The 21,704-nt window shown below is 45.5% G+C and overlaps 1 protein-coding gene across 1 annotated transcript in view; it reads left to right on the forward strand.

Moving 5' to 3' along the window:
- The window catches only part of DYNC2H1 (dynein cytoplasmic 2 heavy chain 1), a 1,078,189-nt gene that overhangs the window by 477,994 nt on the left and 578,491 nt on the right, over positions 1–21,704 (forward strand). The window contains 1 exon segment of the mRNA XM_030202388.1: positions 1,595–1,746. Within this exon segment, the coding sequence (XP_030058248.1) occupies positions 1,595–1,746 (152 nt within the window).

Here is a 21,704-nt window from a genome sequence, read left to right on the forward strand (position 1 = left end):
TGTACCAGGGTACGGAAGATGTATCTTGGGAAGAAAGGTTTTACTTTTTTAAGTTTCCACATGGTGTAGAATATCTTTTTGGTCGTGTTTTTCACGTGGGTGTCGAGAGTGAGATTTTGATCGATGGTGACTCCAAGAATTTTCAAGTTTTTTAAGACCGGAAGTGGACAGTATGGTGTGGTTATGGTATTGAAGTTTTTTGTGTTATGTTGTGAGGTGAGTACGAGGCATTGTGTTTTTTCTGCGTTAAGTTTTAATTGGAATGCGTTTGCCCATGTGTGCATTATTTGGAGGCTTTGGTTGATCTCGTTGGTGATTTCATTTAGATCATGTTTGAATGGAATGTAAATTGTGACGTCATCTGCATAAATGTAGGGGTTAAGGTTTTGCTTGGCTAGTAGCTTGGCTAGAGGTATCATCATTAGATTGAATAGTGTTGGTGAGAGAGGGGATCCTTGGGGAACTCCACACTCAAGTATCCATGGTGGTGATCTGTCCTCATTCGTTGTTACTTGGTATGATCTTGTGGTCAGGAATCCTTTGAACCATTTGAGAACAGTGCCTTCTACTCCGAAGTATTCTAGTATATGTAGTAGTATATCATGGTTAACCATGTCAAAGGCATTGGACATGTCGAATTGCAGGAGGAGGTTGTTGTTACCAGTCGCAATTGCTTGTTTCAATGCGTTCATTGCGGACACTAGTACAGTTTCGGTGCTGTGATTCGTCCGGAATACTGATTGGGACTCGTGTAGAATTGAGTATTTATTTAGGTATTCAGTCAATTGTTTCGTCACTATGCCTTCCATGAGTTTGGTTATTAGTAGAATGGATGCTACTGGTCGATAATTGGTTAGGTCCATTGTGCTTTTTTTAGCATCTTTTGGTAACAGAGTGAGTAGGATGTTTCCTTTATCTGTGGGAAAGAGTCCATTTTGGAGCCTATAGTTTGTGTTTGATGAGGTCTGTTTTGAACTGTTTGGGTGCAGATCTTATTAGACTGTTAGGGCATGTGTCTAATTTGCATTGCGATTTGGCGTATTTTCCTAGCCAATGTGAGATTTCTTTTGATGAGAGCGTGTCAAAGTTGGTCCATGATCGATCTGCTGGGTGTTCTCCAGGATTTGGGTCCAGGCATTCAAGGATATTTGTGTAGTCCATTGTGTTAGTGGGTATCATGAGTCTGAGTTTTATGATTTTTTCATTGAAGTATTTCGCAAGGTTGGTTGCTGATGGAGTATCTGCGTTGTTAGAAGTGACCTTGGTGGCAGTGAGAAGTTATGTTATACTGCATTATACTCCCATGTTCTGAGGTCCATTTATTTGTTACTATTTAATTAGTGCTGTTTTACAGCAAGCTAGTAAATAGGCCTCTTAGCTTGTATCTAATACAATTGAGGCTGAATAACTTGTCCAAGTTACAAGAAACATCAGAGGGAGAGGATTTGAGCTCATTGTTCTAACCACTACCCCACTTCTCCACTACCTCTTTAGAAAAAAAAGATGCTACCCGAATCCATTTTTTATTATATTGTAGTTTCTTTTATTTTAATATGCATTTTTTAAAATGTTACTTTTTTGTGTTCTATTAAAGGTGTTAACGTATCATGGATTTTATGATGAGAACCTTGAGTGGGTTGGCTTAGAAAACATTCAGATTGTGGCTTCCATGTCTGCTGGTGGAACAGTAGGAAGGCATAAACTTACATCTAGATTTACATCTGTGGTTCGAATTTGTGCAGTTGAGTAAGTAACTAAATTGGATCAAATTATCAGCCATACCGCTCTTTGAGATCCGAGATGGGTATGAGGTTATCACTTGATAGAGTGACACAGATGTGATATGCTGAAACCTGAGAGGCTGCTATCTCAGTAGCGGGTCCTTTCATTTGGAACAAATTGCCTGGAACACTGAGGTTAACTGCTGGGATGCAGCAATATAAGAAATTTCTGAAAGAACACTTGTTCTATGCATTCCTTTTTGACTTCATGAGTGAATACAGTTGAAGTTGATTGTGATCAGCACTGCCTTATTTTATTGTATATCTATTTGGAACCCGCTTAGATGTTTATGCAAGATATAATATAATAAATAATAGAGAAAACATTGAACATTTTAGGGGTGAATATTCAGCTGGCAGTGGTGAGCATTTTGCCAGGCCATTGAATATCTGGTTTATGCGGTGCTGGCAAACACATGGCTGGTTAAGTCGATATTCAGAACTGAGCTGGCCATGGGTTGCCACATAAAGGACTGGGGTTATATGGTTCCATTTATGCGGTTACCCTGGCTGGTTAAGTGCTGAATATCGGCACTTAACTGACCAAGTGCCAATTTCATCCCTGGAATGCCTTCAAAATAGCCAGTTTCACTTAGGCGCAAACTACTAATTTTCAGCAGCGATTATAAGTTAAGTGCTGCCAAAAATTAGCAGAAAGCCCCAAACAAAACTGGTCAGTTGCCATTTCTGGCTGGTTAAATCATTTTGATTATCAAACAGTTAATTTTAGTATAATTTCCAAGAGAGTAGAGTGAACTTGTGACTGAAAAATGATGAAAAACATCCAGACTATAAATACTTTTCCTCTAAATTCTAAAGTGTTATGTTAAGCTTTGATATATCATTTTGCCATAAGTTGTGGTATTCCTTTGTTGTTCTAACTGGTGTCTGTCTCACACTTCACTTAATGACAGTAACAGGCATTGCTTGTATCTTGTGCTCAGAAACAATCATGATATCCCTGAATGACTTGTGTTCAAAGATGTTTCCCAGGGATTTCCTTAATAGAAAAAAGCCCCCCCTTCCCACCTGATAAGGCTAATTTTCAAGTTTTAAGTTTAATTGTATTTGTTACACTGCTCAAGGGCAAACAGTCCAAGCGTTTACAGCATAAAATACATTAATATAGCATAAAACCAGAAACAGAAATACAGTAATAACAGGACAGAGAGAAAAGAAAAGCAAAACCTTATGATACTGGTGCAGCCACAGCACCCCACCCCCCTGCACTGTCAATCCCAGGACTGAAGGGCAAGTAGGATTAGGGAATCAGCCATCATAAGCTTCTCAGATAAGGTGAGTTTTCAAGTGCTCCCTACAATTTTTCAAAGAAGGCTCCAAAAGAGCTAAAGGAAGTTTATTCCAGAGGGCAGGCCCAGCACCAAGGATAGTCCCTAAATGTAGGGCTCTGTTTACTAAGGTGCGCTAGCGTTTTTAGCACGTGCACAAAATTAAGGCACGCTGTGTAGGCGCCCATAGGAATATTGTGGCTGCCTATAGTGCAGCTTAGTAAACAGGGCCCTTATGAAAAATTTGCCGGAAAGAAGGAACACAGACCAAATTATGTTGGGAAGAGTGGAGAGGATGGGTAACAACAAATGAGCTAGAAAAGTTTGTATATCAGAAGATTTTATAGTATGTATCACTGTAGGTAACTTGTACTGTATGTGACAATGAATAGGCAGACAATGCTCAGCCTTCAGCAGTGGCGTGACATGGTCAAACCTGTCGTACTGGAGTTGATTTTAATGGCCACATTCTGCATAAGCTGTAACTGTCGGATTTCCCTTGTTGGAAGCCTTACAAACAGAGCATTACTATACTCCAACTAAAGAATGAAGCAAAACATGAAGTGCTTTGGGTGTCAATATATTACAAGTAGAATGAATCTGAAGTAACTGGGAAAAACATTTCTCGATCACATTTGACATGTGAAGATGAAAAGTCAACTCAGTGTCAGCTATCACTCCTAAAATACTCACATTATCATAACTGGAATAGCACAATTCAGTAAGAGAGTGTTTAATGTGGAGGGGCATAATCGAACGGGGATGCCCATCTCTAAGGACGTCCCGGTGAAGGGGCGGGGAAACCCGTATTATCGAAACAAGATGGGCATCCATCTTTCGTTTCGATAATACGGTCGGGGATGCCCAAATCTCAACATTTAGGTCGACTTTAGAGATGGTTGACCTAAATGTTGAGATAGGCGAACTTAGAGATGGTCGTCCCCGGTTTTCACCCATAATGGAAACTGAGGACGCCCATCTCAAAAACAACTAAATCCAAGTCATTTGGTCGTGGGAGGAGCCAGCATTCGTAGTGCATTGGTCCCCCTCACATGCCAGGACACCAACCGGGCACCCTAGGGAGCACTGCAGTGGACTTCACAAATTGGTCCCAAGTGCATAGCTCCCTCACCTTAGGTGCTGAGCCCCCCAAAACCCACTCCCCACATCTGTACACCACTACCATAGCCCTTATGGGTGAAGGGGGGCACCTAGATGTGGGTACAGTGGGTTTGTGGTGGGTTTTGGAGGGCTCCACATTTACCACAACATGTGTAACAGGTAGGGGGGATGGGCCTGGGTCCGCCTGCCTGAGGTGCACTGCACCCACTAAAACTGCTCCAGGGACCTGCACACTGCTGCGATGGACCTGAGGCTGGCAAAAAAAAGGTTTTAAAGTTGTTTTTTTGAGGGTGGGAGGGGGTTAGTGACCACTGGCGGAGTAAGGAGAGGTCATCCCTGATTCTCTCCGGTGGCCATCTGGTTATTTCGGGCACCTTTTTGTCCCTTGGTCATAAGAAAAACATGACCAGGTAAAGTCGTCCAAGTGTTTGTCAGGGATGTCCTTGTTTCTTTCGATTATGGGTCAAGAACGTCCAAGTGTTAGGCCCAAGTCCCGTCTCCGATACACCCCCTTGAACTTTTGGCCTTCCCTGCAACGGAAAGCAGTTGGGGACGTCCAAAATCGGCTTTAGATTATACCAATTTGGACGATCCTGGGAGAAGGACGTCCATCTTTTGATTTATGTCAAAACATGGGCATCCTCTTTCGAAAATGACCTCAGTAAAGTCCCAACTTCAACATCAATAAGTGATCTCTGAGGCAGTCTTGAAGATATCAGATGGCAGGAGGGTAATGCTGTACTAGACAAAATACTGGACGCAGTGAAGTAGGAGAATTTTCCAAACTTAATTCTAGAATAGCAGCTCTATATGTTGCACTGTCATTCATTGAGTAGGCTATAGCTGTACAAAATCGTTTATCCCACAATGAACTCGTCAGTTATTTACATTGCTTTATAACATTGATAAATGTGACCTACATCTCATTAGAACAATCTACAATGCTTATGAAACTGCCTGTAGAATGTAAGCTGTAGCCATAGGTAATTTGTACTGTATATGACAATGAATAGGCAGCAAATGCTCAGCCTTCAGCATTGGGCCTTTGGGAAGATCTGTATGACTGCTTGTGTCACGGTCTCAAGCTCTCGGACACTGGAACAATGTGAGCCCTTGGGCTACTGTTGAGGAGGAGGAGCAGCAGCAGATAAAATCCCCCAACCAGGACTGAACAAACTAGCAAGGATGGAGCTGGAATCTGGAACGGACTTGGCTTGGCTGGACCCAAATACTGGAATGGACTAGACTGGAATAACAGGACTGGAGCAACCAGACTTCACCCGCGCTGACCACCGTTCCCCAGAGGTTGAGTCCCTAGGTGCGGGCGCCTGCAGGACAGAGCTGGTAGACAAGAAATGCTGGACCAGACTTACTGGAAAAACAGGATTCTCACACCGGACACTGGATACAAAACAAGCTTGACTAAAACAGGATTCAGGACTCAGGATTGTCACACAGGGTATAGGATACTGAAACAAGCTTGACTGAACAGGGACTGAAGGTCAGAGGGGAAAAGAACAAACAAGGCAGGCTAGGCAGGATACAAAGCTGACAAACAACAGAGCAATGGCTGAAGCTCAGGTAGAAGGGACTAGAACTAGCAATACAGACTAGACAGGACACAAAGCAAACAAACAGACAAACAAACAATAGAACTAAGGCTAAAGGCAGAAGTGCACACAGGCACCACAATTAAGGAGACAAGGCACACAAGTGCATACAGACATACAGACTAAAACAAGGCAGAAGTGCAACTGCACACCGACTAACCTGGGGACCTTTGGCAGTGCAAAGGCCCTGCATACAAGTGAACCACTTCCTTATAACAGGACAGAGAGAGGAAATACACAGAACCCAAAGTGAGGCTTGAAACACAGAGGAAGTGGAAACCCTACAGTACAGAGACAGGAAATACAAACTCAACACCAAAGTGAGGCTTGGAACACAAACACAACCATGCAGATAAGCCAGCTCTTGAGCTGACCGGCAGAAAAGGTGAGTCAAAAGAGGGTTCATGGCCACAGTTGTGACAGCTTGGCTGACATGCCATTTCTTGGAAATAATGTATTTGGTGAAAAAATTAAGAATACATTCACACCGATAAAAGATCATTCCTCCACTTTTATCTACTCACCCACTAAGGGGAAATTCCTATAAGGAGCTGCCTAGTTTTTGGTAGCAGGCAGGTGTTTAAATGGCAATAGTCTGTGAATTTATGCACATAAATTACCTCTTACAGGATACTTTTTAGTGGAAAGTATGTGCCATGCATAGGCGGTCGGTGGTCCAACTATTTGTGGAGGCTAAAGGGGGTGTGGTTAGGGGTGGGGCCAGGGGTGGAGCTTCAATCCATAATTGTCTGATAACACACAGAAAAAAATAAATAAATAAAAATAAAAGTCACAATTAATACCTTTTATTAAATTTAGATATTAGATATGTATCATATGTCAAAGAATAAAGTGGTTGCTCAAAGCATAGTCTAAGCACAATCGCTCAACTGCAAAACACTATGCACAACTTTGTGCAAAAACACACTCAGAACCTTACTGTACCATAAATATTACACTGGACAGAACCTAATACACCAATATACCACCCATACGGAAAATGCAGACTGTCAACAATATGAAACAAGGGATCATATCATCACAATTCTCATGTAGAGCCACAAAACACCCTAATTCATGTTTAATGTGGGATAAAATGCCATAAATAAGTAAATAAATATAAACTTTTAATGTTGAGCACCTGTTTCTCAAAGTGGACATATTCCAAACACTATAATGAAAATAAAATGATCTTTTCTACCTTTGTTGTCTGGTTGTCCGATTCTGCTGCTATCTGTTCTCAGTGCAGGTCAGGAAGTCATCCTCGTTAAATATCTCCCTGGCAACCCAGCCAACCCCCTCCCCCTGCTCTCCCAGCAGTAAGGTAACGAACCATAAACCAATTTCTACAATTGGTTACACAAGGCTAGAGGGCTTTCACTGCAGCTCCTGCTGTGAGGATGGAGGTAAATCAACAATTTAAACCTCTCAGAGCACAGCAGGGGAGGCTTAGCCTGTCCAAGCATCTTATACTGGGTGCCTATGGTGCCATGGTTTGATAGTGCTTGCTTTGTCAGTGAGCGTGCACATGGACAGAGTTTGGCTGGAGTATGAGCAAAGTATACAGGTAAGGAAATGGGACTTGATCTACCACCTTTATGTGGTACAATCAAAGCGGTTTACATATTATATTCAGTTACTTATTTTGTACCTGGGGCAGTGGAGGGTTAAGTGACTTGCCCAGAGCTGCAGTGGGAATTGAACTCAGTTCCCCAGGATCAAAGTCCACTACATGATAGGATTCTATCAGTTTCTCCGAGGACAAGCAGGCTGCTTGTTCTCACGATTGGTTTGGCATCCACGGCGGCCCCCACAATGGAATTTTTCAAAGCAAACGGTCTTCAAAAGCTTTGAGAGAACCTTCTGGCGCGCGCACCCTTGTTGTTGCCTGTCGTGCGAGAGACCCGCTCAGTTACCTTTTTCCCCGTGGTGAAAAAAGGCAGCAATTTGCGTCTCTTCTGTCCCCTTCAGAGAGCCTTCCGCTGTTTTCCTGATTTTTCTCCGTTTTTCTTTGTTTTTCTCCTACCGTGCCTTTTAAAGTAAAAAAAAAAAGTAGATTCCTATACGTTCTAGTTTTTGCCCTCTAAAGTTTCCTTTCGCTTCCACCGTGGACCTCTTAGGCTGTGCATACGCGGTTTCTCTTTTTTGTGCTCTCATTTTTGGTACAATTGCGAATTTTCATTTCGCTGCCGCTATTTTTCCGTCCATGTCATCGAGGACTCCCAGCGGCTTCAAGAAGTGTACTCGGTGGAACTGGACTATCTCGTGTAACGACCCCCACGCGTGGTACCTTCAGTGCCTTGGGCCTGACCATTGCCCAGATGCATGTAAGTTGTGTCTTAGCTTGAAAAAGTGGACACAGGCGTCGAGACAAGCTCTTCGGGACCACCTTTTCGAAGCTTTGTCCGGTTCCTTGGCGTCAACATCGGCACCAGAGATGGCATCGACTTCAGGAGTGCAGGTAATGGCTGTCCGGAAACCACCACATGCTGGGCGCAGTGAGCCATCAGGTGGGTCTCCACCTGTCTCGAAGACTCCTGCTGTGCAGGCCCACCGGGACCGACCACTCTCGGGACTCGACCCCGAGGAGATGTGTGGATTCCACGTCCTCGTCGGTACCGAGGAGTATCGATGACGTGCATCGAGCGAAGGCGAAGAAGCATCGTCATCAGTCTCCTTCCAAGCACGGTACCGGGAGCTCCAGGGCGTCGAAGGATTCGGCACCTGTGAAGCACCGACGCTAGGAGGAACGCTCACCCTCCAATCAAGAGGTGTGGGTGCGTCGGTCTTCGGGCAGCCAGGTACCGCCTCCAACCTCTACAGATTCTGCCGCAGATTTCTGCACCAACCCCGCAGCCTTCCTCGACAGCGACTCTGGATGAGCGCATCCGAGCCATTCTTGCAGGTCTTCTGGAACGGTTGCTGCGTCAGTCTGCTCCGGTACCGGTGGTGCTTGCGCCCTCCGTACCGTCGAATGAAGCGGCAGAAGGCTCTCTGCCTGTGGTGAGGTCTGCGACGCCGGTGCCGCCTGCGACATCGGCCTCGGCTGCCAACCAGGTCGACTCCCCGTCGACATCGCTGGAGGGAGCTTCATTGCTGTCGGCATGAAAGTCGACTTCTCGACATCGCCATCGAGGATATGGTTCCTCAGCGGAGAGACAGGCCCGGATTCGGACTGCAGTTAAGGAACTCTTGTCCAATACCGATGACGATGCCTCGTGGGATGAAGGGCAAGATCCCAGGTATTTTTCTTCTGAGGAGTCTTGTGGTCTTCCCTCTGATCCTGCTCCTTCTCCAGAAAGAAAGCTTTCTCCCCTGGAGCGTCTTTCTTTCTCTTCATTTGTCCGGGAAATGTCTGTGGCTATTCCCTTCCCTGTGGTATCTGAGGATGAGCCCAGGACTGAGATGCTTGAGGTCCTTGACTATCCTTCGCCACCTAAGGAGTCATCCACGGTTCCTTTGCATAATGTACTCAAGGAGACTCTTATGCGGAACTGGATGAAACCACTAAGTAATTCCACCATTCCCAAGAAAGCTGAGTCCCAATATCGGATTCACGGAGAACCTGAGCTGATGAAGTCGCAGTTACCTCACGACTCTATGGTTGTGGATTCCGCTCTCAAGAGAGCCAGGAGTTCTAGAGACTTTGCCTCAGCGCCTCCGGGAAGAGAATCTAGAACCCTGGACTCTTTTTGGGAGAAGGACGTATCAGGCCTCTATACTCGTGGCCAAAATTCAATCTTACCAGCTCTACACGAGCATTCACTTGAGGAACACAGTGAAGCAACTGGCGGACTTGGTTGATAAGCTCCCTCCGGAGCAGGCCAAGCCTTTTCAGGAGGTGGTCAGGCAGCAGAAGGCATGTCGTAAATTCCTGTCCAGGGGTGCTTACGTTTCTTTTGATGTTGCATCCAGAACTGCTGCCCAAGGTATAGTGATGCGCAGACTCTCATGGCTGCGTGCCTCTGACCTGGACAATCGAGTCCAGCAGCAGAATGCGAATGTTCCTTGCCGGGGGATAATATTTTTGGTGAGAAAGTTGAACAAGTGGTTGATCAGATCACTCAGCGGGAAACCGCTATGGACAATCTCTCCCGCCGGGCACCTTCTGCTATTACCTCATCAGGTAGACTATTTTTCCGGGGAAGGAAGAATGCTCCCTATGCTTATAACAAGCATAGGTACAGTCCTCCTTCTCGACAGCCTTTTCAGGTTCATCCCCAGCGTGCTCGTTCTCGTCAACAGCATGCACCCAGACAGGCCCCTGCAGCTCCCCAGCAAAAGCAAGGGACGGGCTTTTGATTGGCTCCAGTTGAGCATAGCCGCTGTAAAAGTGTCCATGCCGGATTGCTTGCCAGTCGGAGGGAGGTTAAAATTGTTTCACCAAAGGTGGCCTCTCATAACCTCCAACCGGTGGGTTCTTCAAATAGTCTGGTTAGGATACTCCCTCAATTTGATCTCCAGACCTCCAAATTGCCCACCGGGAGCTCAGTCCTTCAGCTTCTAGCACAGGCAGGTGCTTGCAGGGGAACTCTCCGCCCTTTTCAGCACCAATGCGGTCGAGCCCGTTCCACCAGGGCAAGAAGGGCTGGGATTCTATTCCAAGTACTTCCTTGTGCAAAAGAAAGGGGGGGGGGGGGTGCGTCCCATCCTAGACATAAGGGCCCTGAACAAATTCCTAGTCCGAGAAAAGTTCAGGATGGTTTCCCTGGGCACCCTTCTTCCTATGATTCAGGAACAAGATGTTATGACCCGGTAGTAGTGAGCCCCTGTGCCCCGACTGAGCACGGCTGAGATGGAGTGATGCATTCGGTCAGGCAGCCAGACAACCCCTAGCTTCACCTGGGAAGCGACCACCGTTCACTGAGAGTTGAGCTCCCAGCTGCAGGTGGCCACCAGGACTTCTGGAACCGGCGGGGTTGCACAGCCGTTGACCAGGATGGCAGACAACAGACACAGTCCAGAACCAGTACTCCGATAGGTGAGAATAATCAAAAGCAGTCCAGGGTCAAGGCAGGCAGCAAACAAGCGAAATCCATGAAAACTAGCCAAGGTCCAGTACACAGGAAAACAGGAACAGAAGCTATTCGGTGAACAGCACTCGACAGCAACTCCTCAGAACAATTGAGGACTGAAGGCAGGGCTTTATATAGTGTTGGAATCAATCTCAAACGTGCAGCTGATTCAAGGTGGCTGCCCCCATCAGCAGAGATGCCTACGTCCAAATATGGGCTTCCTTCCTGAAGCTAATCAACACCAAGATGGCTTCCTAGGATAAGATCTTTCCAAGATGGCTGACTCTTGAGCTATCCAAGATGGCTGCGGACATTGATCCAACCAAGATGACGGCTGCCAGAAATGGGAAACAGAAACAGATCCATCCTGGAGAAACCACATCCAAAATAGCTGGCTATCTCTGCTGGACTGCGCCTCGCCGGCGAATTGGCCGCGCAGGCCTGGAACCAGGTGAGGAACGTAACACAAGATTGGCTATGCTCTCTGGACTTAAAGGTTGCTTATACACACATCCCGATACTTCCAGCTCACAGGAGGTATCTTCGATTCGCCGAGGACAAGCAGGCTGCTTGTTCTCACGATTGGGTGACGTCCACGGCAGCCCCAGGAACGGAAATCTTCCTAGCAGCAAAAAGTTTGCTAGAGCCTTCGAGCGCATGGGCGCGTGCACCTCCCCGTCTCTCACGCGAGAGTCCTGCTTCAGTTCTTTTTTTCTCTGCGGTAGAGAGTGACTGCTTGCAGTCTCTCTCCGTGTGCCCTCAAAGAGCCATCGCCGATTTTTCGGTTTTTGTCTCCCTTTTCCTTCGCTTTTTCTTTCATTTAAGTTGTTTCTCTTTAATATAAAAAAAAATCCCTTTGTTTCTTAGTTTTAGGTCCTGTTAAGTTTTCTTTCGCTTTCGACGCGGCCCTCTTTTCTCATTTTTTGTGCCTTTATTTTTGGCACAATTGAGAATTTTGATTTCGCTGCTGCTATTTTTCCGTCCATGTCATCGAGGACGCCCAGCGGCTTCAAGAAGTGTAATCAGTACAACCGGGCGATCTCGTGTAGTGGCCCTCACGTGTGGTGCCTTCAGTGCCTTGGGCCGGACCATCGCCCAGACGCATGTAAGTTGTGACTTAGTTTATAAATGCGGACACGGTCGAGGAAAGCTCTTCGGGATCATCTTTTTGGAGCTTCGCCCGGTTCTTCGGCGTCAACGTCGACATCGGTACCGCAGTCGGCAGCGTCGATATCAGCACCGGAGATGGCATCGACCTTGGGAGTGCGGAGTGCGGAGGTAATGGCTGTCCGGAAACCACACGCTAGGAGCAGTGAACCATTGAGTGGGTCTCCACCTGCCTCGAAGTCTCCTGCTACGCAGGCCCAATGGGACAGACCACTCTCGGACCTGACACCGAGGAGGTGTGTGGATTCCACGTCTTCCTCGTCGATACTGAGGAGTATCGATGACGTGCATCGAGCGAAGGCGAAGAAGCATCGTCATCAGTCTCCTTCTAAGCTCAGTACTGGGTGCCGAAGGATGCCGGGAGCCCGTTCCATCAGGGCAAGAAGGGCTGGGATTCTATTCCAGGTACTTCTTTGCAGTGGCGTAGGAAGGGGGGGCAGTGGGGCGGTTCGCCCCGGTGCACGCCGCTGGGGGGAGGGGTGTCGTCTCTGCTTGTTCACTGCTCTCTCTGCCCCGGAACAGGTTACTTCCTGTTCCGGGGCAGAGAGAGCAGGGGAACCAACGGAGCTGATGCAGCTCCCAGCGACTGCACTCGGGGTGGAGCGGTCCTCCCGCCCGCCCCCCGTGGTTAAGACTGCGCTCCGGGTGGGGGTTGCGCGCCTCCGGGGGGGGGGGTGCGCCCCTGCTGCACCCGGGGGGGGGGGGGGCGCAACGGCGAACCGCCCCGGGTGTCAGCTGCCCTCGCTGTGCTTCTGCTTCTTTGTGCAAAGAAAACGGGGGATGCGTCCCATCCTAGACCTAAGGGCCCTGAACAAATACCTGGTCCGAGAAAAGTTCAGGATGGTTTCCCTTGGCAACCTTCTCCCCATGATTCAGCAAAACGATTGGCTATGCTCTCTGGACTTAAAGGATGCTTATACACACATCCCGATACTTCCATCTCACAGGAGGTATCTTCGATTCCGTCTGGGAACGCAACACTTCCAGTATTGTGTGCTGCCCTTTGGTCTCACGTCTGCACCCAGGATGTTTACAAAATGCCTGGCGGTAGTTGCAGCGTCGCTACGCAGACTGGGAGTGCATGTGTTCCCTTATCTTGACGTTTGGCTGGTGAAGAACACCTCAGAGGCAGGATCTCTACAGTCCATGCAGATGGCTATTCACTACTACTACTACTGCTTAACATTTCTAGAGCGCTACTAGGGTTACGCAGCGCTGTACAATTTAACAAAGAGAGACCGTCCCTGCTCAACTGCTGGAGCTACTTGGGTTTGTCATAAATTACCCCAAGTCCCATCTTCTTCCTGTTCAAACACTGGAATTTATTGGAGCTCTGCTAGATTCACAGATGACTCGCGCCTATCTCCCCGAGACGAGAGCACACAATCTTCTGTCTCTAGTATCCTTGGCCAGAGCGTCTCAGCGGATCACATCTCGGCAGATGTTGAGACTTCTGTGCCATATGACCTCCACAGTTCATGTGACGCCCATGGCCCATCTTCATATGAGATCTACTCAATGGACCCTAGCTTCCCAGTGGTATCAGGCTGCCGGGAATCTAGAGGATGTAATTCAGCTATCCACCAAATTTCACAATTCCCTTCAGTGGTGGACAATTCGATCCAGTTTGACCTTTGGGACGTCCTTTTCAAATTCCTCAACCTCAAAAAGTGCTGACAACGGATGCATCCCTTCTGGGGTCGGGAGCTCATGTAGATGGGCTTCACACTCAAGGAGCTTGGTCCCTCCAGAAATCAGGTCTTCAGATCAATCTCCTGGAACGCTCAAATTATTCAAATTCAGACAGACAATCAGGTTGCCATGTACTATATCAACAAGCAGGGGGGCACCGGATCTCGCCCCCTGTGTCGGGAAGCCGTTCAAATGTGGCTTTGGGCTCGCTGCCACTGCATGTTTCTTCAAGCCACGTATCTGGCAGGCGTAAACAACAGTCTGGCCGACAGGCTGAGACAGATCATACAGCCTCACGAGTGGTCGCTCACTCGGGCATAGTACCGGAAGATCTTCCGAGAGTGGGGCACCCCCTCGGTGGATCTTTTCGCCTCTCAGATCAATCACAAAGTCCCTCAGTTCTGTTTCAGGCTTCAGGCCCATGACAGACTAGTGTCAGATGCCTTTCTCCTTCATTGGGTGAAGGGCCTTCTGTATGCATATCTTCCCAAACCTCTGGTGGGGAAGACTTTACTGAAACTCAGGCAAGAGCGGGGAACCATGATTCTGATTGCTCCTTTTTGGCCGTGTCAGATTTGGTTCCCTCTTCTTCTGGAGTTGTCCTCCGAAGAACCGTGGAGATTGGAATATTTTCCAACCCTCATCACTCAGAACGAGGGGGTGCTTCTGCATCCCAACCTCCAGTCTCTGGCTCTCATGGCCTGGATGTTGAGAGCTTAGACTTAGCCTCCATGGGTCTGTCTGAGGGTGTCTCCCGATTCTTGCATGCTTCCAGAAAAGATTCCATGAAGAGATGTTACACTTTTAAATGGAGGAGATTTGCCATCTGGTGTGACAGCAAGGCCCTAGATCCTCGCTCTTGTCCTACACAGACCCTGCTTGAATACCTTGTACACCTGTCAGAGTCTGGTCTCAAGACCAGCTCTGTAAGAGTCCACCTTAGTGCGATTAGTGCTTTTCATTATCGTGTAGAGGGGAGGCCTATATCTGGACAGCCTTTAGTTGTTCGATTCATGAGAGGTTTGCTTTTGTCAAAGCTGCCTGTCAAACCTTTGCCAGTGTCATGGGATCTCAATGTTGTCCTCACTCAGCTGATGAAGCCTCCTTTTGAGCCTCTGAATTCCTGCCATCTGAAGTATTTGACCTGGAAGGTCATTTTCTTGGTGGCTGTTACTTCAGCTTGTAGAGTCAGTGAGCTTCAAGCCTTGGTAGTGCATGAACCTTATATCAACTTTTATCACAACAGAGTAGTCCTCTGTACTCACCCTAAGTTCCTGCCAAAGGTGGTGTCGGAGTTCCATCTAAACTAGTCAATTGTCTTGCGAACATTTTTTCCCAGTCCTCATACCCGCCCTGCTGAACGTCAGTTGCATACATTGGACTGCAAGAGAGCATTGGCCTTTTATGTGGAGCAGACAATCTCCTTCAGACAGTCCACCCAAAGTTTGTTTCTTCTTTCGATCCCAACAGAAGGGGAGTCGCTGTTGGGAAACGCAACATTTCTAATTGGCTAGCAGATTGCATTTCCTTCACTTATGCCCAAGCTGGGCTGACTGTTGAGGGTCATGTCACGGCTCATAATGTAGCGCCATAGAAATGCTAAATAGTAGTAGTAGTGGTAGCCATGGCAGCATCGGTGGCTCACTTGAAGTTGAACTTGCGATAGTATCTTTAATATTAAATAAAGGAAAAAAACCTGGGACTAATTTTGACTGCCTTGTGGGGGGGGGGGGGGGGGTGGAGGCTCCTTCACCTCGCCAGTGTTTGGCAAGACATAATAAAGGCAAATGGGTGCTCAGCTTAGTGAATCAGGGCTACAAAATACATTTTATGAAATTATCGGTACCAAACCTATTAGTGATAGAACAAGATCAGCTGCAAGAAAGAGGTCAAGTGGGATCATTTTGCACAGAGAAAATCAGGAGCACTAAGATCAATTTTGGACCCAAAGCTTAAGCATATTCAGAAAAAATTCAAAATGAACTTTGTTTCCAGCGTCCTCTTCTTCTGTGTCTGAAAGCCAAGGACCTAAAGGATGCCTACACTCACATTTCTATCCACCCTTGTCACTAGAAGTATCCAAGAATGACTTTCTAAAATCACCTGTCTTCAGCTCCAAGATGTATTCCATGTATTAATAAAGGTAGAAAGAAGAGTAAATGACAGCCAGCATGATTAAAGGTGACGTGAAAGTGGCTATTATTGTTTAGTGCTAGGAGTGGATCGGTGCAGAGAGAGTAGGCATGTTCTACACTAATCGGTTAGCACAACTACATTGCCGCATGCTAACTGATTAGTGTGTGGTTAGTGCGTGAGGCCTTACCACCTACAAAATAGATGTTGGCAAGTGGCACATTCTGATTGCAACACGCTAATGGGAACATCACGTGCTATGTCGTCATGAAGTTCCTCCTGAAGCAGCTCAGCGAAGCAAGGGGGATCTTGCTGGAGTCTTGGAAATGAGCCTTTGGCAGCCTGTGCAGAAGTGTTTGGAATTCGACATTTACGTCTGGAATGACATTGCTGTATGATATCGCTATATAAGATAAGTGAAGGAATTTTTTGCATGCCAGGCTCAATCCTGTGGAACTGACTTTTAGTATATGTAGAAAATTAAGTAGAGAAAAGACTATATATTGGGTGGTGTATTTGTTATGGTGTGAGTGTTTGCTTTTTCTCAGCAATGGCTTTTTCTCCTCATTGAGGAGTTGTTTTCTACCACTGTTTTTGCAGTTCATCACATAAGCCAATGAGAGTTAGCCCTTTCAGAGTTTTATATTGTAAAAGTCTATGACTTTTCAATGGTAGTTGAAGCTTATTTATAAGTACATAAGTAATGCCACACTGGGAAAAGACCTAGGGTCCATTGAGCCCAGCATCCTGTCCACGACAGTGGCCAATCCAGACCAAGGGCACCTGGCAAGCTTCCCAAACGTACAAACACTCTACACATGTTATTCCTGGAATTGTGGATTCTTCCCAAGTCCATTTAGTAGTGGTTTATGGACTTGTCCTTTAAGAAACAGTCTAACCATTTTTTAAACTCCGCGAAGCTAACCGCCTTCACCACGTTCTCCGGCAATGAATTCCAGAGCTTAATTACGCGTTGGGTGAAGAAAATGTTTCTCTGATTTGTTTTAAATTTACTACACTGTAGTTTCATCGCATGCCCCCTAGTCCTAGTATTTTTGGAAAGCGTGAACAGACGTTTCACATCCACCTGTTCCACTCCACTCATTATTTTATATACCTCTATCATGTCTCCCCTCAGCCGTCTCTTCTCCAAGCTGAAAAGCCCTAGCCTCCTTAGCCTTTCCTCATAGGGAAGTCGTCCCATCCCCGCTATCATTTTAGTTGCCCTTCGCTGCACCTTTTCCAGTTCCACTATATCTTTCTTGAGATGCGGCGACCAGAATTGAACACAATACTCAAGGTGCGGTCGCACCATGGAGCGATATAGCAGCATTATAACATCCTCACACCTGTTTTCCATACCTTTCCTAATAAGACCCAACATTCTATTCGCTTTCCGAGCCGCAGCAGCACACTGAGCAGAAGGTTTCAGTGTATTATCGAAGACGACACCCAGATCCCTTTCTTGGTCCGTAGCTCCTAACGTGGAACCTTGCATGACGTTTCTATAATTCGGGTTCTTTTTTCCCACATGCATCACCTTGCACTTGTTTACATTAAACGTCATCTGCCATTTAGCCGCCCAGTCTCCCAGTCTCGTAAGGTCCTTCTGTAATTTTTCACAATCCTGTTGCGAGTTAACGACTTTGAATAACTTTGTGTCATCAGCAAATTTAATTACCTCGCTAGTTACTACCATCTCTAAATCATTTATAAATATATTAAAAAGCACCGGTCCTAGTACAGACCCCTGAGGAACCCCACTAACTACCCTTCTCCATTGTGAATACTGTCCATTTAACCCCACTCTCTGTTTCCTATCCTTCAACCAGTTTTTAATCCACAATAGGACTTTTCCTCCTATCCCATGACCCTCCAATTTCCTCTGTAGCCTTTCATGAGGTACCTTGTCAAATGCCTTTTGAAAATCCAGATACACAATATCAACCGGCTCCCCTTTGTCCACATGTTTGTTTACTCCTTCAAAGAATTGAAGTAAATTGGTCAGGCAATATTTCCCCACACACAAAAGCCGTGCTGACTTTGTCTCAGTAATCCATGTCCTCGCATATGCTCTGTAATTTTGTTTTTAATAATAGCCTCTACCATTTTCCCCGGCACCGACGTCAGGCTCACCAGTCTATAATTTCCCGGATCTCCCCTGGAACCTTTTAAAAAATGGGCGTTACATTGGCCACCCTCCAGTCATCCGGTACCACACTCGATTTTAAGGATAAATTGCATATCACTAGCATTAGCTCCGCAAGCTCATTTTTCAGTTCTATCAGTACTCTAGGATGAATGCCATCCGGTCCAGGAGATTTGCTACTGTTCAGTTTGCTGAACTGCCCCATTACATCCTCCAGGTTTACCGTGAAGTCAGTAAGTTTCTCCGACTCGTCCGCTTGAAATATCATTTCCGACACCGGTATCCCACCCAAATCTTCCTCGGTGAAGACCGAAGCAAAGAATTCATTCAATCTCTCCACTAGGTCTTTGTCTTCCTTGATCGCCCCCTTTACCCCTCGGTCATCCAGCGGCCCAACGAATTCTTTTGCCGGCTTTCTGCTTTTAATATACCGAAAAATTTTTGTACTATGTTTTTTTGCCTCTAATGCTATCTTTTTTTCGTAATCCCTCTTGGCCTTCTTTATCTGCGCCTTGCATTTGCTTTGACACTCCTTATGCTGCTTCTTGTTATTTTCAGACGGTTCCTTCTTTCATTTTCTGAAGGCATTTCTTTTAGCCCTAGTAGCTTCCTTCACCTTACTTTTCAACCAGGCCGGCTGTCTTTTGGCGTTCCGTCTTTCTTTTCTAATTAGTGGAATATGTTTGGCCTGGGCCTCCAGGATGGTATTTTTGAACAGCGTCCATGCCTGTTGTACAGTTTTTACCCTCTCAGTTGTCCCCCTAAGTTTTTTTTTTTTCCCACCGTTCTTCTCATTTTATCATAGTCTCCTTTTTTACAGTTAAACGCTAATGTATTTGACTTCCAGTGTATAGTTACTTCAACGTTGATATTAAAACTGATCATATTATGATTACTGTTATCAAGCGGCCCCAGTACCATAACATCCCTCACCAGATCATGCGCTCCACTAAGGACCAAGTCTAGAATTTTTCCTTCTCTCGTCGGCTCCTGCACCAGCTGCTGCATAAAGCTGTCCTTGATTTCATCATTAAGGAGATTTCGTAGTGTTTTCCCTCTTAACTTGTAGAGCAAAATATTTTTTGTAAACTTAGCACGTGGCCATTAATGCTGGAAATAGGAAAATCAGCCATTTTACCCATGCGAGAAAATGGCTTTAGCACAGGTGGAATGACATACGTAAGCATGTGCTAAAGGCAATGTTTTACCACAGCTTAGTAAAAGGGCCCCTTTGTGAGATTGGATTTAAAAATACCAACATTATGAAAGATCAGTATAATACAATAGAAGTTACTTATTTTCCACATCTCGCCAAAAGGTCTAGAGTGGATTACAAAAGATATGATGAGAGAGATGTGGTAACGTGTGTTAATCCACTTTTAAAGGTAATCAATAGAAATAAAATAAAACATGGAAAAAAAATAAGATGATACCTTTTTTATTGGACATAATACATTTTTTGATTAGCTTTCGAAGGTAGCTCTTCTTTGTCAGATCGGAAGTAAGCAAATGTTGGTATATGACAGTATATATAAGTGAAACATCAAAGCATTTCAGTGACAGTCTAACAGGATGAGGGGGGGGGGGGGTCATGTGAGAGATAGGGAGAGCCGGGTGGATGAGGGACAGGGAGATATGCATCGCTGATTGAGACTGTGGTGTCCAAAAAAATTGACTTTTTCTGGGGAGTAGTCAATTTTGAATCTGATTGTGGGATGGTACTGTATGTATTGAAGGAACTGTAAAATTGTTTCAGAGTGTCTTCCCCCTCAGTCCAAATCATAAAAATGTTATTGATGTACCGGTAGTATTTTAGGGGTTTGGTCTGGTATGTATTCAGAAATGTGTCTTCCAGCTTAGACATAAAGAGGTTGGCATATTGGAGTGCTGTCCTGGTGCCCATCGCTTGTAGATAGATATCATTGTCAAAGCGGAAATAGTTTTGAGTTAGAATAAATTTGATTAATTTTGTAATGGTTTCTGGTCAGTATTGATGGTCCAGTGTGTATGTTTTTAGGAGCTTCTCACATGCATCTATGCCATCCGCATGGGGAATGTTGCTGTATAGTGATTCTACATCCATCGTGACCAGAAGGGTACCCGGTGGTAATTGCTTAATATTTTTCAATTTATTCAGAAAGTCTGTGGTGTCTTATATGAAGCTGTTTGTCTTGTGCACGAGAGGTTTCAGATTCCCCTCTATAGGTCCAGATATTTCCTCCATGAGTGTTCCAATACCCGATATGGTTGGTCTGCCAGGGTTTCCAGGTTTGTGTATTTTGGGTAGCATGTAAAATGTGCCCACAGAAGGATGGTTTGGTATGATTTTTTTTCAGATGTGGCCAGATTCTATATAGCTTGCGTAGATTTACGCTTGATTCCGCACATAAATCCAGGCATATTTTATAACTACTTGCATATATTAATTGTTTTAACAAGACGTTATGTCGTTAACAGTTCTTAACAAGCAATAAGAAGCACTAATTGGCAAAAATTAGTATTTATATGCGTATATTGCTAAGCGTATTCTGTAATGTACTGTGCTTAAATTCTAACCTGCATAGGCAAAAAGGGTGTGGTTAAGGGCATGGAAATGGGCATTTCATGGACATTCTTTAATCTATGCGTGCTATAAAATATTGGCTTGTACGCATAAATCTATGCGCAGGGATTTACACTAGCTTTTTGTTGGTATAAATGGATGCACATAGATTAAGTCGGATAAACCACGCCTAAGCGTATTCTAAATACGTGTAGATTGCCTACCATGTGTTAATTTTTAGATGCCATATTTATAATCGGGCCCTTTATGCTCAGTGCGTTGTTCTTTTGGCATCATTTTGGGGAGAAAAAGGTGCAAGAGAAAAACGCCCAAAAACCAACCATTGGTATGTCTGGGGGCTGTCATTCTTAGTAGACTGGCCACACGGACATCCCAACAGATCGATGGAGTAATCTAGGAGGCACTGTAGTGGACTTCACATAAAAGGTCTCATGTACACATCTCACCATAACACCCCCTTATATTATTATTATTATTTAACATTTCTAGAGCGCTACAAAGTGTACGCAGCGCTGTACAAACGCAGAAGAAAGACAGTCCCTGCTCAAAGAGCTTACAATCTAATAGACAAAAGGTAGTGTATATTGTATAGTGAGCCCTCCAGGAACATAGAAAAACTATTGTACTTCACTGTACACCACTACAATAGCCTTCAAGCTTGCAAGTGTCACCTATATTAGGTACACTAGGTATTTTGTGTTTTTTTGGAGGGCTCACATGTTCCACCACAGGTGTCCTAGTTAGAGTGGGACAAGGTCCTGGGTCCCCTTCTCTACAGTCCACTGCACCTACCACTAGGCTACTCTTGGGACCTGCTTTCTGCTCTAACAAGAATGGCCCATCATATCTGAAGCTGTTATAGAACCTGGTATGTACTGTCGCTGTCTCATCTTAGGGGGGTGAGAGAGGGGTCTGGGACCACTGGGGGATAAAGGGGAGGGGATTATGCCTTAATTCCTTCAGTGGTCATTTAGTAATTTAGGGTGCCTTGTGGTTATTTATTCATGATTGACACAGGTCTAGCCAAAAAGTCTTAATTTTGACCCTCAGCATTTTTGTTTTCATTATTGCAGAAAAACATCTATCTTTTGATTCTGCCCAGATCCCGCCCAAAATATTCCCCCAATATGCCCCTTAAAATTTTGGATAAACTGTGGAGAAAAAGTGTCTAAAATCAGTGTCG

Source organism: Microcaecilia unicolor, chromosome 4 (assembly GCF_901765095.1).
Source record: "Microcaecilia unicolor chromosome 4, aMicUni1.1, whole genome shotgun sequence".
Taxonomy (NCBI): Eukaryota; Metazoa; Chordata; class Amphibia; order Gymnophiona; family Siphonopidae; genus Microcaecilia; species Microcaecilia unicolor.